The sequence below is a fragment of the Capra hircus genome, chromosome 3 (assembly GCF_001704415.2).
Source record: "Capra hircus breed San Clemente chromosome 3, ASM170441v1, whole genome shotgun sequence".
In the NCBI taxonomy this organism is placed as follows: domain Eukaryota; kingdom Metazoa; phylum Chordata; class Mammalia; order Artiodactyla; family Bovidae; genus Capra; species Capra hircus.
The window spans coordinates 20,874,607-20,893,586 of record NC_030810.1 but is presented as its reverse complement, the minus strand read 5'-3'; the positions used below and the strand labels follow the sequence as shown (position 1 = coordinate 20,893,586).

At 44.7% G+C, this 18,980-nt stretch overlaps 1 protein-coding gene across 3 annotated transcripts; it reads right to left on the bottom strand.

Annotated features, from left to right (window-relative positions):
- On the bottom strand, nt 420–17,849 carry LURAP1 (leucine rich adaptor protein 1). Of its 3 annotated transcripts, none has more exons than XR_001917535.1 (3): nt 17,117–17,849; nt 4,097–7,114; nt 420–1,384 (listed from the first exon to the last, which is right to left on the bottom strand). XR_001917535.1 is itself a non-coding variant. In XM_005678518.3 (2 exons), exons 1-2 carry the CDS (start codon nt 17,312–17,314, stop codon nt 6,593–6,595), a joined length of 720 nt encoding a protein of 239 aa, XP_005678575.2. In that variant the 5' UTR covers nt 17,315–17,849; the 3' UTR covers nt 420–6,592. The 3 variants fall into 3 exon arrangements, 1 of the variants encoding a protein (XP_005678575.2); XR_001917536.1 differs by having other exon boundaries at nt 420–4,423; nt 4,610–7,114; XM_005678518.3 differs by having other exon boundaries at nt 420–7,114.

Here is an 18,980-nt window from a genome sequence, read left to right as displayed (position 1 = left end):
GCAAATAAATAATACCATATACACTTTCAAATTAAATTCACAAGTTTTTTGTTTGTTTGCTTGATTTTGCTTTAACCTGTCATGTAACATACTGCCATGAGTCTTTGGACGTAGCATCTAAGCAAAAAAAGCTGCATATGGTCATTCTCTGTATGAGAGGTGTAAATAAGTAAGGAGACAACATTTTTGTGGACTATTTTTAAAGCATGATAAATAGCATTATCAACTTTAAATATTATGTATACATTACAGATAATCTACATATCAACAAGTATGTAAGGGGAACACTAGAAAATAAAAATTTTATAATGTTCTTATGCAGTGCTTGGCAGCAAAAGAGGATTATAATTGGGATGGGGCATATAGACAGGACTTCTGGGTAGGTTCTAGTTCTTGACATGCCAGTGGTTATAGGAGTGTTTAATAATTCATTAAGTCCTATATTTATTTTGTGTGTTTTTACACTTGTGCTTTATTTTCCAAGGAATAGTTTTTTAAAAAGAGTAACAAGGCAATGTTATAAATAATTTTATGCCAATAAATTCAACAACTTAATTGAAACAAATTATTTGAAAAACACAACTTACCAAAACTAACTCAAAATGAAATTAAAAGTTGAAATACCTCTATATGTATCACAGAAATTGAATTTATCAAAACCCTCCCCCACGAAGAAAACTCCAACCACAGATTATTTCACTGACGAAGTCGGTCAAATACTGAATAATGCTACCAAAGTTACAAAAGTGTTTTCAGAAAACAAAGGAGACAGAAACACTTCCTAACCTCTTTTAAGAGGCCAGCATAATCCTGATACTAAAACTTACAAGTTTATCAGAAATTAAATAGCTATATTTTATTATATTAAGGAATTATTAATTTTAGGTGCAATAATCATAATAAAAGTCCTTATATTTTAGAGGTACATAATAAAACATTATAAATAAACTGGAATCATAACTAGTTTTGCTTCAAAATAATCTTGGTTAAGGGAAGAGTAGTTGAGGGAATAAATAAACCAAGATTGACCAGAGTTGATAATTATTGAAGCTGGGTGATGGATGCATGGAAATTCATTATACTATTTTCTCCACTATTGTTTACACTCAAGATTTTTCATAATATAAAACAAAAAATAACTACAAAATGATTAAAAGACACTAAATATATAAAACAATAAGTTCACAACAATAATTTAAAAAGAAAGTAAAACAAAACAAAATCATTGAACACCAAGTTGCTAGGACATCAACTTACTATTTGAAAGGGATAAATAAGGGCAGAGATTTAAGCACTTATCTTGCCATTCTGGTATGAACTTTATTTCAGGGTAACCAAATGGTCCTGAAGGATGTAAAAAACGTTTTTCTGTAGAGAATTAGAACTAATAGAAGAAAAAACAACAGCATTAGAGAATAATCATTTTGTAATTGCTAGTGAAATAACCAATTTATAAAATGGTCATAAATGGATGGTAACAATTTGGTGAAGAATTGATAGAGAACCTTACGATACAGGGTCAGCCTATCACCACCTGAAAATGGAAGGAGTCTAGGACATGAAATGGGCAGTGAAGGAGAGCCATCCAACCAAGAATACCTGTGCTGCTGTGTAAGTGAAAAATAAATCTTTATTGTGTTAAATCACTGTAATATGGGTTAATTCATTATAAAGGTTGGCTTACTTTAGAAGTATATCATTTATACACATTAAAACACATAAGCACATAATTATATTTCAAAGATACATACATATCCAAACACATACTGAACACATTGAAGTGTGTGTCTGGGTCAGGGAGAGGAATGAGAATAAGGATCAGGGATTAAAAGAAGAAAATCAAACAAAAAGGGGCCTGGTATCAACTAATGACAAGAGGTCACCATTCTCCGCTGAGCATGGTTTAACAAGGAATGAAAAAATAATAATTCTAAAAAGAGACAACTAATCTACTCTTTGTAGAGAGAGCTCAGGCTAGTGTTAGCTGGTAATTATCTTCTACCTTGAGGAGGAACAAGGTATGATTCTGGAGAGGAGGCAATATTGAAGACAGAACCTGTTGGAACCCTCCACTACATTCACCAGGGAAGTCTCAGATCTGAAAAGTTCCCTAAACAGAGACTTTCTCCCAAGTATGACCTTCACTCTCAGCTCTCTTTGGTAGTGATGCAGGAGGCATTTGCCATTCTCTAGACATGGGGCCTGGGTTGGCTATCTCTCCCTGGCACCACCTCTCACTCCAGGCTAAAGGAGGCTCGACACAGCTGAGAGGCTTGTTCTGGGCCTGGGTACATCTTCCCGCCCACCCTCCATCTCTGCCTGAGGAGGGCTGAATAACGGTCCTTCCTCCAAAGATGTTCAAGTCCTAATCTCCAGAATCTGGGAATAGTTTACCTTATATGGCAAAAACGACTTGGAAGATATGGTTAAAGTAGGGATCTTGAGATAGGGACATGATTCTGTTATCACAGTGGGCCCAATGTAAGCACGAGGATACATAATCACAATGTAATCCTCCTAATAGGAGACAGGAGAATCAGAGAAAGATGTAAGAACGGAAGTAGAGGTCAGAAAGGCAGAATACTATGTTGCTGGCTTTGAAGATGGAGGAAGGGGCCATGAGTCCAGGAACACAAGCAGCCTCTAGAAGCTAGAAAAGGCAAATAAATGGACTGCCCCCTAGAGTCTCCAGAAGAGGTTACCAACACTTTTTAACTTGACCCAATAAAATTGATTTCAGACCTGTGGCCTCCAGAACTGTAAGATAACACATTTGTGTTGTTTTAAGCCATTAAGCTCGTGACAGTTTGTCAGAGCAGCAACAGAAAACATGTACACTGGCCCTGCTGCTGGGCAGCATAACCTGTTCTCCAAGGAGAGTAAGGTCTGTGAGAAGGGAATGGGGAATCAGGGAAGACTTCCTGGAAGCCTCTGCAGTCAGACTGACCTAGGTTCATACTATAGTTCATTTATTATCTATCTGTTAATAATGCATTATTTATAGTGTTTCTGAGAATGGAATAGTACTTTAAATTTCCTATTCCTACCTAATTAACCACTATTTAAATTATAAGTTACGTCTCTTCCTGGGTTTATACACATTTATTCCTCTACTCTGGGTGTTACTGAACACCCAGTACATGCCTGGCACCGTGCACAGAGTGAGCCTGAGTCCACTGCAAGCTCCAAACATTTCTCACCTAAGCTGCCGCTGAGCTCCCAGTCAGTCCAGTGCTCAAGTTCACTACCCTATCCTAAATGCAGGCTCTCATACCTGAGCATTCACATGGTCTCACGTCTCCTTGATGGACTCATCCCAGCAGCATCACCTCTTACCCTCTCAGGTGCTGTTTCCACAGCTACCAAGAGCAGTCTTGCCTTTGCCTTGACCCTGACTCTGACAAAAGTCTGCAGCCCACTTAGAGGATAGTATGCTCCCTCTGATCATATTTTCAAGACTCCATTTTCATCTCATTCTTTTTTGTCTTTCTGCACCTCTCTCCCTTTTCATGTCTTCTTCTTTGAGCTCCTAAACAGGTCCTCTTCATAACCGGGAAAGGTCTAAACTAACAGGAGAGCTAAGCTTTAAACAGCCAGTACAGAAGCAGGTAGGAGGGACCAAGGGTGTGTGTTTACCAGCTTCTCTGGGAGTGAAATGAAATCTAAGGTATTGAGACAGGATATCCAGGTTACCTGGAGTTCCCAGGCAGCCCCACTCACCCACCTCTCTAGCCTCTCAATATCCTCAGATGCCTATCCAAACTGAGCTGTAATCCCTTGACTTTGAAGCTCCCAGCTCCTCAGAATCCATTTGAATTTATCTCTCACCTGCCATCCCTATCTCCTGCTTCTAATGTCCAGGTCTCTAATGCTGAGTTCTGATCCCATGATGTTGGGCCTACTCACCCTGCCTTCCCAGAAAAATATTTGGTCCAGAACTGATTTTCCTTGTATCCCTGGTCCGGATTAATGCACCCTTTACCCAATTCTGGTCCAAGGGTCTCTTTCCTCAGAGCCTGTGGCTCTTTCTGCAAACACCAAGCTGCCTTTCTAGGACAAGGTAAGAACCTGAGTGTTAAAACAGGGAGAAAATTACCTTCAGATCCTTTGGGCTTGGATGATGTTGACAGGGTACGGTGGGAGGATGGTCTGGCCAAGTGATGAAACTTTGGTGGACAGGCAGGTGATCTGGGTTCTTAAACCTGAGGATCCTCAGAGTTACCACGGGCAAATCTGGGGCACTCTCTGCCTTCTCTAGGCCTGTCTTTCTAACCTGTCTGTGCAATAAGAGGGCTGGTCTTCATTAAGGCTCTATTTGAGCCTGAAGGTTTCACCCAGCTACTCCAGCAATGGTGCATAATGGCCACAAGAGGGCGGACAACGTCTTCAGCTCAGAAGTTTGTAGATTAAATGAACGGGCAAGCTTAAAAAAGAACACAAGGGTTTCAAAAAGAAAGATAGTTACCCAAAGTCACCACAAAATGGCAACATGGTCAGGGTACTGGGAAAGGGTACTTGAATTCCCAGCCTAAAGGGAGGTCAGGAGCCCCGAGACCAAGAGGGGTGGTAAGGAGAGGGCTGGTGGGCAGCAAAGAAGAGACTTACTTACATTCTTGAGAGATTTCAATCCCTTTGAGAGGAGAGGAGAAAACACGGTCTTGAGCGGCAAATCAAATGTATTGCCCGAAAAGGATCTGCGTGGGGGTTTCGGGACAAGACTTGAGGAGTTTATGGGAACTAGAGATGAACAACTTGGCTTCTGTCCCTTCCCCAGCATAGAATGAAAAGTAGAGAAACTGCAGGAGTTATTCTAGGATTTGAGGAAGATTCCTCAAGTCAAGAAGTGGAGTCGCTTAGTCGTGTCCGACTCTGCGACCCCATGAACTGTAGTCTGCCCGGCTCCTCTGTCCATGGGATTTCCCAGGCAAGAATACTGGAGTGGATTGCCATTTCCTTCTTCAGAGGATCTTCTCAACTCAGGAGGGCACAGCAAATAGGCAAGGATCACCTGATATCCTTTTTTCCTTTTTGCCTTTCAATAATCTATTGATAGTTTCAGGGCCCAGGAAAGACAGGCACCAACATAGGGGCAGTACCCAGGGTTCCAAGGGTTAATTTCCAAGAATTCATACTCTGACATCAGTCATAGCCCTCATCTCCACCCTCTCCCTGGGCCTGTCCCCTCCCTGGGCCCCAGGTTGGCAGCTTCCCTGAGTCCCTTCTGTGGTGTAACTCACTACGGCCCTGGGACCCAGGACCAGAGCCAGTGACCCGCTTCCTCTGCAGTCCCAGGAGTCTAGAGCTTGCTCTAAGAGAGGAAGGAAAGCAGTCTTTCCCTCCTACTCCCCCGCTCCCAGGATGCGGGCCCTAAAACCAAACAGCTTCAGTCTTTCTCTGCCACGCCCTGCACTGTAACCCAGACAAGAGGATTCCTTGTGTCCCAGCCCCAGGTAGGCATCTTAGTGTCCAAATGGTGGAAGGTCTGGGGCAGGATGGGGGAAGGGGAATCACAGGGTCTGAGAAGATATCTCCCCCTTTTGGAGATCCTGGTATACCCCAAGCTTCTCCCTCTGGCTCCCATCAGAAGTTGAAGGACTCATCTGCATATTAAAGGCCTGAGGCCCAGAGTAGAAACTGAGAAGGTGTGGAGACACAAAGGCTGAACCTTCTGGCAGACAGATTTGGAGCCAGAATACAAGAATGGAGGCCACCCAGGGACAGAATAAGACAGGGGACTATGGCAGGGCAGGCCAAACAGACTGTTGAGATCTGTAGGTGGAGGCCCCTGCCAGTTTCCTCCCTAAAAGCAGAGAAACAGGAGTGCAGGCACCAGACAGGCAGGTGGTCAGAGAGGAAGTGAGAATCCCTGGAATAAAATGAGAACTCCCTGTTTAAACAGAAAGAACCTTTCTGAGAAGTGCAAATATCTGACTGAGAAACTTTCCTGCCAAGAGGGTAGTATAGTCCCATTCACAAGAAGGAATGGTAGGGAGAATAAATAATATGGTCTCACTTAGCAGCAGGGGCTCAAATACCCTTATATCTATCATCACTAAAAGACTGGTACAAAGGAAAGGCTAATCCATCCTTGCAGGAAATGACATCACTCACCAGCCAGGAAGGGGTGGCCCTACCAACCCCAAAGGCTTCTGGGAGGGCCAATCCATGGAGGTTTGGCCCTGAATGTCCATGTCCCTCCACAGACCTCCATATTGGCCAAGAGTGAGGCTAAGGCTCCTAGAAGTTGGGTGAGGTAATCACATCCCAGTCCCTTCATCAGTGATTTCATAGGGATGCTAAACCCTCAAATCCTTACCTAGTTGTGGGGAAAGGAGAAGAGATACTATCACACCTGGAGCCACAGGTCAAGCCTCTAGAGTCCATGTACCTATGGAACTAGCTCTAGGGACCCAATAATTGAAGGTTAAAGGCAGAGCCTCCCCAGGGACCAGAGGGATGGTAAGGCCAGGTTTCATGGTAACTGATTTCAATGCAGCCTCTTCCTAATTCCAGATAGAGGGAGAACAAATTCACGGGAGACCAGGGCCTAGTGATGAAAGAGCCACAGGAGTACAAAAGGGTGGAAGAGTTGTTACAGGAAGGTCACATCATCCTGGCACTGGCCCCAGTACCAGTGGGTCGCGAAGCCCAGCTTGGCACTCTCATCCTCTGGCGGTTCAGGAGGTGCAGCTTGCAGCCCCTCCCCTGGGGGTTTCCACACGGCCCTCAAGCTCCCTAGCCTGGTGGCTGTCAGGTCCACCTCAGTCCTGGCCCTCTCCCCACCAGGTATAACCTTTGCCCAGTCCATCTCGGGGCGGGGAGCCCCAGGGGGGCCGTGTTCATCCACCTCGCTAGGCGCCACTGTGTCCAGGAAGCTGCCGATGGAGACACTGTCCAGCCGGTCAGCGGAGCTTGTGTCTGGCAGGCTGTCCCAGCTGCCTCGCCTTGAGCGGCCTGGGCTCCCGCCTGTCAGGCTATATTGGCTGCTGGTGAGGCTGCTGCAGTGGCTGGTCAATGTCCCCCTCTCCTCCAACAGCCAGCGCACCGCCTCAATGCCCTCATTCAAGGTCACCAGCTGCTGCAGGATCTTCACGTCGATGGCTCTCAGGCAAGCCTAGGGGAGTGGGAGAAGAAATCAGTCCCAGGTTCTGGGCCATGGGTTTCCCCAGTGTTTCTAGAGGCCTCTACCTTGTAATCCAAACAACTATGCTTGACTTTCAAGAACCATGTAAATAGAATGGTTTGGACTGTAGGCTTTAGAAGCAGAGAGATTGCTGCTTAAAACCTCAGCTCTACAACTGATCCAGCTTTGTGACTGTGGGTAACTTTATTGCCTTTGTTGGCCCTGGGTTTCCTTGTTTGTGAAATAGGTTTAAATGACTCATCTCACAGGGTGGCTGGGAGAGTTTTGAGATGTTGTCTATTAAGTACGGACCACTCTACCTGGTATAGAGTGAGATCTCAATAAATATTAAATATTAAAATCCAATCCTACTGAGACTTAAACTTCACAGATAGGATATTTACTACTGAACTGGTCCAGATTCACCAGTAAGACTTAGAAGCAGTCATCCAAAAAGTTGCCTTAGAGGGGGCCAAGTGTTAACTGGGAAATAGATTGGGCCAAACAGAGGCATGAGCTGGGGGCGTGGCATAAAGAGGATGCTAACCTGGTCCCTCAGTCCCTTTGGGGTGTGGCAGTAGCCACTGTGGGGAGGGAAGGGTTGGCTAGAGCTTCAAAGGGTCTGGCACTTCCTTCTACTATACACCAGTCTCCCTGTCTGCACTGAGTGCAAGTCTGACTTACTGGGTAATCTCTAGGGTCCTTTCCAGCTCAGATGCACTGAGTTATCTTCCCCAAGCGCAAGTCTGAACTTGTCCCTCCCTTGCTCAAGAACCTTTGAGGGCTTTGCACTGCTCTCAGAAAAGAGAATATTGAAATATTTTAGCAGCAGGTATTCAAAAGCCTGTCATTATATGGCTCATGCTCATCCCTCTAACTTCATCTCTACCATATTGCCATGGGAATTCCAGGTCCTGCCACACATAACTTAAAATTTCATTTCATTTAGCTTCACTTTTAATAAAAGTAACAGATGTATATAGATTGAAGAAGCAAATAGTTCTGTAAGATTTGTTAAGAAAAGAAACAGTTTCCCCATCCTAAATCCCACTTGCCAAAGACAACTACTATTAATTTTTCAGCTGTTTATTTTGTTGCGTGTGTGCCCAGTCACTTCAGTTGTGTCCAATTCTGTGCGACCCTATGGAATGCAGCCAGGCTCCCCTGTCCATGGGACTCTCCAGGCAAGAATACTAGAGTGGGTTGCCACGCCCCCCTCCAAGGGATCTTCCCAACCCAGGGATCAAACCCATGTCTATGTCTCCAGCATTGCAGGTGGTTTCTTTCCTGCTGAGCCACCAAGGAGGCCCATTTATTTTGGTACTTACCTTCCAATTTCTAAATAACTGCTTACTGATTTTTAAGTATTTTCTATTGACTTTGTATATAATAGAAGGTTAAGGATTTAACTCTTTCATCCTACTCCCTATATCTCTGCCATAGTCACACCCTCCCCATTTTATTACAACGTATGTAATAAAATTAATCATTCAGCATTTACCTTATTAGAATTTGGAAATGCTACTCACAGCTAAGCCATGCGATTTACTGTGGTTACTTTTCCATTTTTTTTTGTACAACTTTAAGTTTTCCTTTTTAGATACTAATTATTATCCTTATTATTACTACTACTACCACAACTATTTTCTTAGTTTGGTATATTGTTATCAGTAAGTCATCCCTAAACTCTCTCCCAGTAGTCTAAATTTCCCTCTCACAGCTTTATTTCTTTTAACTGAAGTATAAATGCTTTACAATGTTGTGTAAGCTTCCACTGTACAACAAAGTGAAACAGCTATATGTATATATAGATCCCCTTCCTCCTGAGCGCCCCCTCCCACCTCCTACCCCATCCCTCTAGGTCATCATAGAGCACTGAGTTGAGCTCCTTGTGATATACAGCACCTTCCCACTAGCTATCTATTAGACACATTATATATATTGGAGAAGGAAATGGCAACCCACTCCAGTTCTTGCCTGGAGAATCCCAGGGACAGGGGAGCCTGGTGGGCTGCCGTCTCTGGGGTTGCACAGAGTCGGACATGACTGAAGCAACTTAGCAGCAGCAGCAGCAGCAGCAGTGTATATATATCAGTTCAGTTCAGTTGCTCAGTCATGTCCGACTCTTTGCAACCCCATGAATTGCAGCACGCCAGGCCTCCCTGTCCATCACCAACTACCAGAGCCCACCCAAACCCATGTCCATTGAGTCGGTGATGCCATCCAACCATCTCATCCTCTGTTGTCCCCTTCTCCTCCTGCCCCCAATCTTTCCCAGCATCAGGGTCTTTTCAAATAAGTCACTTCTTTGCATCAGGTGGCCAAAGTATTGGAGTTTCAGCTTCAACATCAGTCCTTCCAATGAACACCCAGGACTGATCTCCTTTAGGATGGACTGGTTAGATCTCCTTGCAGTCCAAGGGACTCTCAAGAGTCTTCTCCAACACCACAGTTCAAAAGCATCAATTCTTTGGCGCTCAGCCTTTTTTATAGTCCAACTCTCACATCCATACATGACCACTGGAAAAACCATAGCCTTGACTAAACGGACCTTTGTTGACAAAGTAATGTCTCTGCTTTTTAGTATGTTGTCTAGGTTGGTCATAACTTTCCTTCCAGGGAGTAAGCGTCTTTTATATATATCAGTACTACTCTCGATTGATTCCACCCTCCCCAAGACTTTTAAACATATCACATGTTCTATCTATTCCCTCTTCTTCGAGGCAGTTTCTGACCTGTTCCAATCTGTCCCTGCTGCACAACTATCCTCCAGAGATCTATCTCCCTTCACTATCACTCCCTTTGCCTCTCTCTTGAGTTGGATCCCAATTCCTGGATCCCACATCTTTTTTTATTGATTTACTCCTTAATGTATGTGTGGTGCTTTTCCTCCAGTAGCTTCCCAAGAAAAATCTGCATAGACTATACCTGCATAGGAGGTATATTTGTTGAAGCTTCACATGTTTTAAAACATTGTTATTCACTCCTCACACTATTGACTGATTAGCTGAGCATAGAAATCTAGGTTGAAAATAGTTTTTTGTCAGAATTTAAAGCATTGTTCCATCATCTTCTAATTTTCAGTGCTTCATTTTAAAAGTCTGATGCCGTTCTGCTTTATTGTATGTGACCACCTTCTCACTCTTTCTAGAAGTTTTTGGGACCTTCTCATGATCCCCAGTGTCCTAAATTATCACAGTGATTTACCATTGTGTGATTCTGCTTTCATCCACTGAACTGGTCATTTGTTGGGCACCTTTAATCTATAGGCTCATGTCCTCCAGTTCTGGGAGATTTTAATTATTTCATTGATTATATATATATATATATATATGAAAAATACATATATATGAAAAAACATATGTATATATATGAAAGTGTGAAAGTGTTTAGTCGCTCACTTATGTCCGACTCTTTGCGACCCCATGGGCTGTAGCCTGCCAGGTTCCTCTGTCCATGCAGTTCTCCAGGCAAGAGTACTGGAGTCGGTTGCCATTTCCTTCACGAGGGGGGTCTTCCCAACCCAGGGATCAAACTTGGATCTCCCACATTGCAGGCAGATTCTTAATTGTCTAAGCCTGTGCACCTACACACACACACACACACACACACACACACACACACACACACACACACACACACATTTTTGTTTTTCCTGGAAATATCTTTATTTGGATAGAAGGTACCCTGAATGGATCCTCTATTTTTCCTCTCTTCCTCCTCTTCCTATGTGTATTCTAGTTTGTGAACTATTTCAACAGTATCAACTCTTCTATTGAGTTTTTCATTTTTTCCTATCATGTTTTTATTTTCAAGAGTTGTTTCTAGATCTTGGATTTTTCTTCTTCTTCTTCTTCTTTTTCTTTTCAGTTGTGGCACGCAGGATCTTTTACTTGCAGCATGCAGAATCTTTAGATGTGGCATGCAGAATGTTTAGTGGGATCTAGTTCCCTGACCAGGGATTGAACCTGAGTCCTCTGCACTGGGAGTGCAGAGTCTTAGCCACTGAACCACCAGGGAAGTCCTTACATGTTTCCTTTTATAACTTTCCATTTTTCTTCATGACTGTAATATTATCTCTTTAAGGATATAATTAATGATTAAGTTCTTATCTCTCTGAATATCTCTATTTAAGTTTTTTTTTTTTTTCTGTTTAAGTCTATATAGTTAAAGGGTTTCACCAGTCTTACAATCTTAAGCTGCTGCTCACACTTCAGACTGGTCTCTAAAAGAGCTGACTGGAAACTCTGTGCCAGAGGCTTGCCAACCCTGAACCTCACTAAGAGTTATTCAGAGGCTGTTCAATTGGGTAACGTAGGTAGTATCTTTGTGTGTGTGTGTGTGTGTGTGTGTGTGTGTGTGTGTGTTTTTCTCTTGGGTTCATAAGATTCACTATATTATACCCATTTAGAGAATATAATGTAAGCAAAGCTGCCATTATTCTGGGAGCCAAGTAAGGGAAAGGCTAGGAGGGGTATTACATAACATTTGGTATATTTTAATTTAACCCTTCTTGCTCTCAGACTCTGCTTGGTGTCTCCCGATCTGGAGACTTTTGGTTTTATTATTTTTTAAATATATATTACTTGATAAGTATTTATTAAACTATTCAGGAAATAAATGCTTCACTCAAACCAACAATGATAAGCCAGAAATAAGACCGAGTATTTGTACACTGAGAAAAATATAGCCACTGGAATTAAACAGTCCTAGACTCAAATTCCAGTTTTGCCACTAATGAGCCATATGAAACGGGAATATATTTTTCCTTTAAGCCATCATTTCTTCATGGTAAAAGAGGATACTCTCTAAAGGTTTATTAAAAAGTAGAAGGAACAGTCACAGGCATGGCATACTGTCTGACAAGTATTCACTAATCAATAAAAGGCACCTATACCTATTATTATAATTAACTTATCTACTATGGCATAAGCACAGAAAATTTTGTACCTGAAATTATTCGTGTTTTTGGAAGATTATCCCAACTTGAATTCAATTAAACAAATGATTATTGAGTACTTGGATCTTCTAGTAATTACACAAGGACAACCCAGACAGCATATTAAAAAGCAGAGACATTACTTTGCTAACAAATGTCCGTCTAGTCAAAGTTATGGTCTTTCCAGTAGTCGTGTATAGATGTCAGATTTGGATTATAAAGAAAGCTGAGCACCGAAGAATTGATGGTTTTGAACTGTGGTGTTGGAGAAGACTCTTGAGAGTCTTCTTGGACTGCAAGATAATCCAACCAGTCCATCCTAAAGGAAATCAGTCCTGAATGTTCATTGGAAGGACTGATGCTGAAGCCAAGTTCCAATACTTTGGCCACGATGCGAAGAACTGACTCATTTGAAAAGACCCTGATGCTGGGAAAGACTGAAGGCAGGAGGAGAAGGGGATGACAGAGGATGAGATGGTTGGATGGCATCACTGACTCAATGGACATGAGTTTGAGTAAACTCTGGGAGTTGGTGATGAACAGGGAGGCCCGGTGTGCTGCAGTCCATGAGGTCACAAAGAGCTGGACACAACTGAGCGACTGAACTGAACACAAAGATAATGGAGAAACTCTCCCTACTTAACAGAAGCTTACAGTTTCAATTAGGAGATCTGGACATAAATAACTGAAGTACCATATACTATACTGACTATTCATGATACAAGATAAAAGAGATTATATTCAATTATTTCATGCTGGGGACAAATAGATTAAAGGGGAAACCATTTAGTCCATGACCAAACTAAATGCATTAAACAAAACTTCTCATACTAAAAATGCTTCTCCTGCTTCATTTTCTCCTCCCTTCCTTCCTCTTTCCTCCCTTCTTCCATCCCTTTCTTCCTGCTTTCCAGCCTTCTGCCCTTCCCGTTCTTCCCTTCCTTCTGTTCCCTTCTTTCCAAAACGTACATTTCCAGTCTTCTGCGATGATAAAGGAGTAGTGGGCAATTAGTTGCCCAGTTGTGAAGGGAATCTTAAAGAGTATGATTCTTAGACATTCATCAACCCATTTGTGTTCAGCTCCATTTGTACCCTCAGTTCCAGAAATACTTGAGCACAGCTCCTGAGACCTTTGAGGTGCTAAATGGATTGCTTTTCTGCTTTCTGTATTGCTGGCTTGGAATTCAGCTTTTTTCAAGACTACTTAGTTACTACTCTTCCTGCTGCTTTCGGCTTCCAGATTTTATTTCTATCACCTTCTCTCCTGTTCTTGTCCTAATGGCTTCATGGCTTTAAAAATAAGCTCTTTACTAGCTTTTAATGGAGTTTCAAGAGGGAATGGAAGTAAATGCATGTGTTTGACGTGCCATCTTGAACTGGAATTCCCAGTGACTATATTCAAGGCCCAACTTAAATGTTGCCTCCTCTAGAAAGTCTTCCCCATACTTCTTCAAGATGAAATTAAGCCATTCAGTCGTGGAACAATATTTATTGAGTGTTTTTTATAGGCATGGCATTTTGTAGATAAAGCAAGAAAAGACACCATTTCTTGCCCTGGGAGTTCACAGTCTAGTAGATAAGATGAGACAAAGATACAAACACTTAAATTTCAGAGCAGGAAATGCCAGGGGACATAAATGCTACACAGAGAGCTGTGGGTACCCAGAGGACTACAACCTAACCAGGGGAGTAAGGAAATGCTTCCTAGAATAAAGGACAGGAGCTGAGACTTGAAAGTCAAGTGAGCCTTAGCCAGGCAAAGCAATGGAGAGCCATTCTAACCAGAGGAAATAGCTTGCATCTCCAATTCAGTTGTGCCTTCCCAGAACACAAATCTGACCATGTCACTCTACAGTGAAAACTTCCAGGAAGTACTCTGTGGGTTCCAGCACCTGTGCCAGTGGCTAGTCTGTTTCTCCCCTAACCTAGACTGTGAGCTCCCTGAGAGCAGCAGGTCCCACCCAGTTCATTTATGGTGCTTAGACTAGGATTGGGTAGGTCGGCTTCAGTGCTATGATTCTCTGGCCTTTACTTTCTTTGGCGTCTTTGCTGGTCTCCGGGTTTGGGGGCTGGGTTTCATCACATCGGGGAGAAACGAATCTGAGCAGCAGATCTTACAGTCCTGTGACGGCGGGATTCCCTGACTGTGACAGCACAACTGCTCAGAATAGAAGAAAGCAAGGCTTTCTTGCCAGAAAAAGAAACACTCATTTCACACCAATCTCTCTGGAAACAGAAAGGGGATAAACCACACAGAAAAGATGCAGCCTCAGAGGCCACTCCAACCCAGTTCTCTTCCCAGGGGAATTCAGGTTCTCCATTCCTCCCTTAACAAGCATATGTCAGATGCTCTGACCAGCCCTAAGGTCACAAGTGCAGCTCACTCACAGGCTCAATCTCAATCAAGTCCAGGCACAAAAACCCAGAGATCTGAGTCTTAGCTCCCTGGTTTGAGACTGAGATTCCCAGACTATTGTTACCCTTGTCCCGCCCCCCTACCCTCCCTCTAGAAGTAGGAAAACTGAGGCCAAAGAGAGTCAGGGCTCTGCTCAAAATCACAAAAGAATCAGGAGCAAAGCCAGGACTTGAACCCATGCCTTCTCTCTCTCTGCCTAAAGCTTTTTCTCAAACTGTTCTGTGGGGGTGGGTTGCCATAGCAACAGTTCTGTGGGTGGGAGGATTAAGTATGGGAGGTTGCCATTGTTTTCCCTTTCCACAGATCCCAGAGTCTGTCTAGTTCACTCAACTTTTAAGAGGGGAGGGAAGTGGCCAAGAGGCAGGGATGACCTTGGCCTCAAGGACAGGCCTGCCCACTCCCTGCAGGAAAGCTGGGAGAGGGGCAGTTGAAGGACACTACTTACAGGGCTTGGACTAGTTCTGCCACAGGTGGCTCCAGGGGAACCCCCTCCCCGCAAATGCCCCACTCCTTGCCCTCCCCAGTGCAGAGTACATAGAGACCAAAGGCACCTTTGCAGGGGAGGGGAAAGGAATAGAGCAGGGCACTTGGGGAACCTCTCCCTGAGCAGGACCAGAAGGCTCCCTCCCTTGTGTCTTTCATAGGGAGCCTTGGGCCCCAGGCCGGGCTGGGTCAGGAATGCAGAAAGACCCAAACAAAAGAGAAACGTATCCTTTCAAGTTTACCGATAAGTAATCTCCACCAGGGCTTCCCAGGTGGTGCCGGTGATAAAGAATCCACCTGGCAATGCAGGAGACTGAGGACTCCCCAGTTCGATCCCTGGGTCAGGAAGATCTCCTGGAGGAGGGCATGGCAACCCACTCCAGTATTCTTGCCTGGAGAATCACATGGACAGAGGAGGCTGGCAGGCTACAGTCCATTGGGTCACAAAGAGTCGGACACGACTGACGTGACTTAGCACACACGCAATCTCCACCAAAGACAGGAAAGAGTTAAAGCCAGAGAGACCAGCCATGGCTCCTCCCCGTTCGAGCTCAGGCAAGCCCCTCAGCACCTGCAAGCCTGTTTCCTCTGTGAGAGGGGAAAAGGATAACTGCTTTTCTCCCTCCAGTGACATAAAAGACATTTAGTGCATCTGGCACAAAGCAGGTCTCAATACTGAAAATGTAAAGTGCAGGCAAATCATCTGAATTCAAAACTTGGCTATACTTTCTACTTTTTGTCTGACTTTGGACAGCTACTTAGCCTCTCTGTGCCTCAGTTTCTTCATCTATAAAATATCCCTTACCTAATAAGTTTCCATGAGAACGAGGAGACTATCTTGTAAAATGTTCAGCATGATTCCTGGCACATGCACTTGGTGAAAGTTAGTTTCCAAAGCAAGACATTCTAAGTTAGCTCTTTCTCTGCCCTGAGCTAAAGTTTGCAGAGTGAGGCAAAGCCAGACCCCTCCCTTAGGTGGGCACAGTTACAACCCTACTGGGGAGAATCTGGCAATAGCTTCCAATCTTCAAGGCCAAATGCACACATGGCATTCAAATCCTTCCCCCAGGGAGCCTTCCCTGACTGCTTTGCCCACGAAACTCTCCTCCCATCCTTTCAGGAAGTCCCAAGACCTCCCTCCCAACGTCTCCCTACATACACACACACACACACACACACACACACCCCTCAGCATGGCACATACACCCCTCAGCATCACACACACACACCCACACACCCCCCTCAGCATGGCACAGAACTGGGCACAGTGGGGCTCCAGGAAGACCTATTAGCTGACATACTCACTGTGGGCTCCTGGTTCTAGGCCAGAAGGTAGCTGGCAATTCCTCAGTTCCCTAGAATTGGTTGCAAAGTGGTGGCAGGTGTAGATCACCCCCTTCACCGGAACCAGGGCCCTAGGGAGCCTGGGAGGCCCCAACTGCCCTTTTGGCTCTGAATCTAGAGCAGCAGCAACAGGGAAGGGGCTCGGTGCTGGTTTCCTCCTCTTCTCCCCAAGGAAGTACAGATGAGATGCAAATCTCCAGTGTACTTGGGGGCTGGCAAGAAGGAGACAGGGTCTGAGGAGGTGAGGTCAACACGCTGGTGCTGCTCCTCCGTGTCTGCTAAGCTCCTAGGAACTTTCAAATATTGTCCGTGGGTGTGGGGGATGCTAGGGAAAGAGGATGTTTTTAGTGGCCCTAGTCCAGGCAGTTTTCACGCAAATCTCTTCTGTGCAGAGTGTTGGGGTGGCTACTGGAGCCACAGAGGAACAAACCCCGGTCCCAATTTGGAGGAGGAGAAAAAAACTGTTGCCTTGTAATGGTGGCTAGGGGGAAAGGAGGAGCTAGATTTGTGCCGTCCTAGGTTCTCAGGGCTTCCCAACCCGTACCTCTCCCCTCCCAATTATTTGGCAAAAAAAAAAAAAAAACTTACCAAATCCTGCACCTCCCACCCGGAGTCAATACTCCACTCACCCTTGGTGGGGAAGGCAATTAATGAACCCCAAGGATTAAAGATTGATCTGGTAGGAATACTGAGGAGTTAGGCAGGTGGTTTTAACTCCCTCCTCCCCAGCCCAACTCTGGGTACGCGAGTCCATCCTTTCCGGCCCCGCGCTGGAGACTCCGTCCCACTGGCCCGTGCAGCCCCCACTCACCAGCTCCATCCTCAGCGCCATGATCTTGTCCCCCAGGCTGTGGCCCGTGCTAGGGGCCCCGGAGAGCAGCAGAGCGCCAGAGGTTCCTGGCTCCCACTCGCCTCGCAGCCCGCGGAGCAGCCCTTCAGGGGTCTTCCTGCCCACCTTGCCCTCCACGTCTCGCAGGTCAGGCGTCTGGGACTCCGCAGTCCCCTCCATGCGGGCCTAAGCCTGAACGGGGTTGGGCAACCGGACGCCGGGATCCCGCTCCCGGCGGGGGGGGGGGGTCCTCCTTTTTCGGCTGCTAGTGCCGGGCGGAACCGGTGGGTCCCCGCCCGCACTCTGTCGCGGAGGGAGGAGGGCGCCGTAACACTCAGAAAAGCGGCGCAGAGCTCGGTATGTGTGTGTTGAGTGTGGATCTTCGGGTGCTGCGCATACACCTCTGGCTCCGGAATAGGTGAGGCTGGGTGATGCTGAGTATGCACCTGAAGGCGACTCAGCGCCTTCTCCCGACTGTGGCGCTGAGTCCAGCCAGGCACTCAGCAGGCGCCCAATGAATGTTTGCTGAAGGAAGGTTAAGCACCCTCAGTTAGGGAGGTGGGATTTTAAGGAAGAGTGCTAACAGAGCTACAGAGGGTTTTGGAAGCCTTCTTGGAGTAGATTCTTTCCCGTCTAAGCCACCAGGGAAGCCCCTGGAGTAGAGGAGCTGGGTCTAAAACAGTGGTTGGAATTTAACTAGCCACCGACACACACACACACACGCACGCACGCACACACACGCACAAGCCACTAAATTTAGACTAAAGGAGAGGAAGTCAAGTTCTTTTGGCCAGTGAGGAGAAAATATTGAAGCTGATGATTCTTATACTGTACATATATGGATTATCTGGGAATCTTGTTAAAATGCAGATTATGATTTTGTAAATCTTGGGTAGGGCCAGAGATTCTGCATTTCTAACAAGCTCCCTGCTGATGGCCATGCGGCTGGTCCAGGGACCACATTTTGAGTAACAGATTTATAAAAGATGGTTTTAATATGCTTGGATTTTATTCTGTGAGCAATGAGGATCCATAAAAACTTTTTATGCTCTGGCTTGATTTTGGTTTTTAATCCAAGTAATTCTGGTCCATGGCATAAAAGATAGTTACCCTGACCTATCCTTTCCCACATCTAGTTCCACTTCGCAGAGGCAACCACTTTTAGCTATTTTTTCCTGGTGTTTATACTCATAGCTCCACAATAGGCTTTTATCATCATCTCCTGATTTTAAACATTGTCTACTGACCTCCTATTATGATACATAAGATTTACTGCACATTCTATGCTTCCCTCCTTCCATTGGCCCTATTTCTATCATTATTTTTCAGCTTGTTATCTTTGTAACTTTAAGTAACGTACTTTTCTTTAGTATGCCTTGATCCATGAAAGGGTTTTAAATCAGAGACAGACAAAATAGATCTGCCTTTTTTGAAAAAATACTCTGGATTTTGCAAGGAGAATTAAAGGAGTGAATATCTGAAGTCAAGGAGACAAGGTAGAAGGCAAGAAACTAAAATGTCCTGGCCGGGGCTGGTTGTGAAGTTGGAAAAGAATAAGACCTGCATGGAGGAGGAATCTTTAGATGGTATGATGGACAAGACTTGATAACTAGTAACATTTGTTTATCTATACTGTCATTCAATAAGTATTTGTTCAGAAAGCAAATGATTTCAAAAAATATTCTGGAGAATCTCCTATGTTCTAGCCATGGTATGTGGTATAAAAAATATAATGGTGAGCAAAGAGACCTGGCCTGATTGCTGGAGAGAGACAGGGAATTGAGGGTGAGTCCCAGCTGTTTGACCTGATGCTATTCACCAAGGAAGGGAACCCAAGAAGACTGGG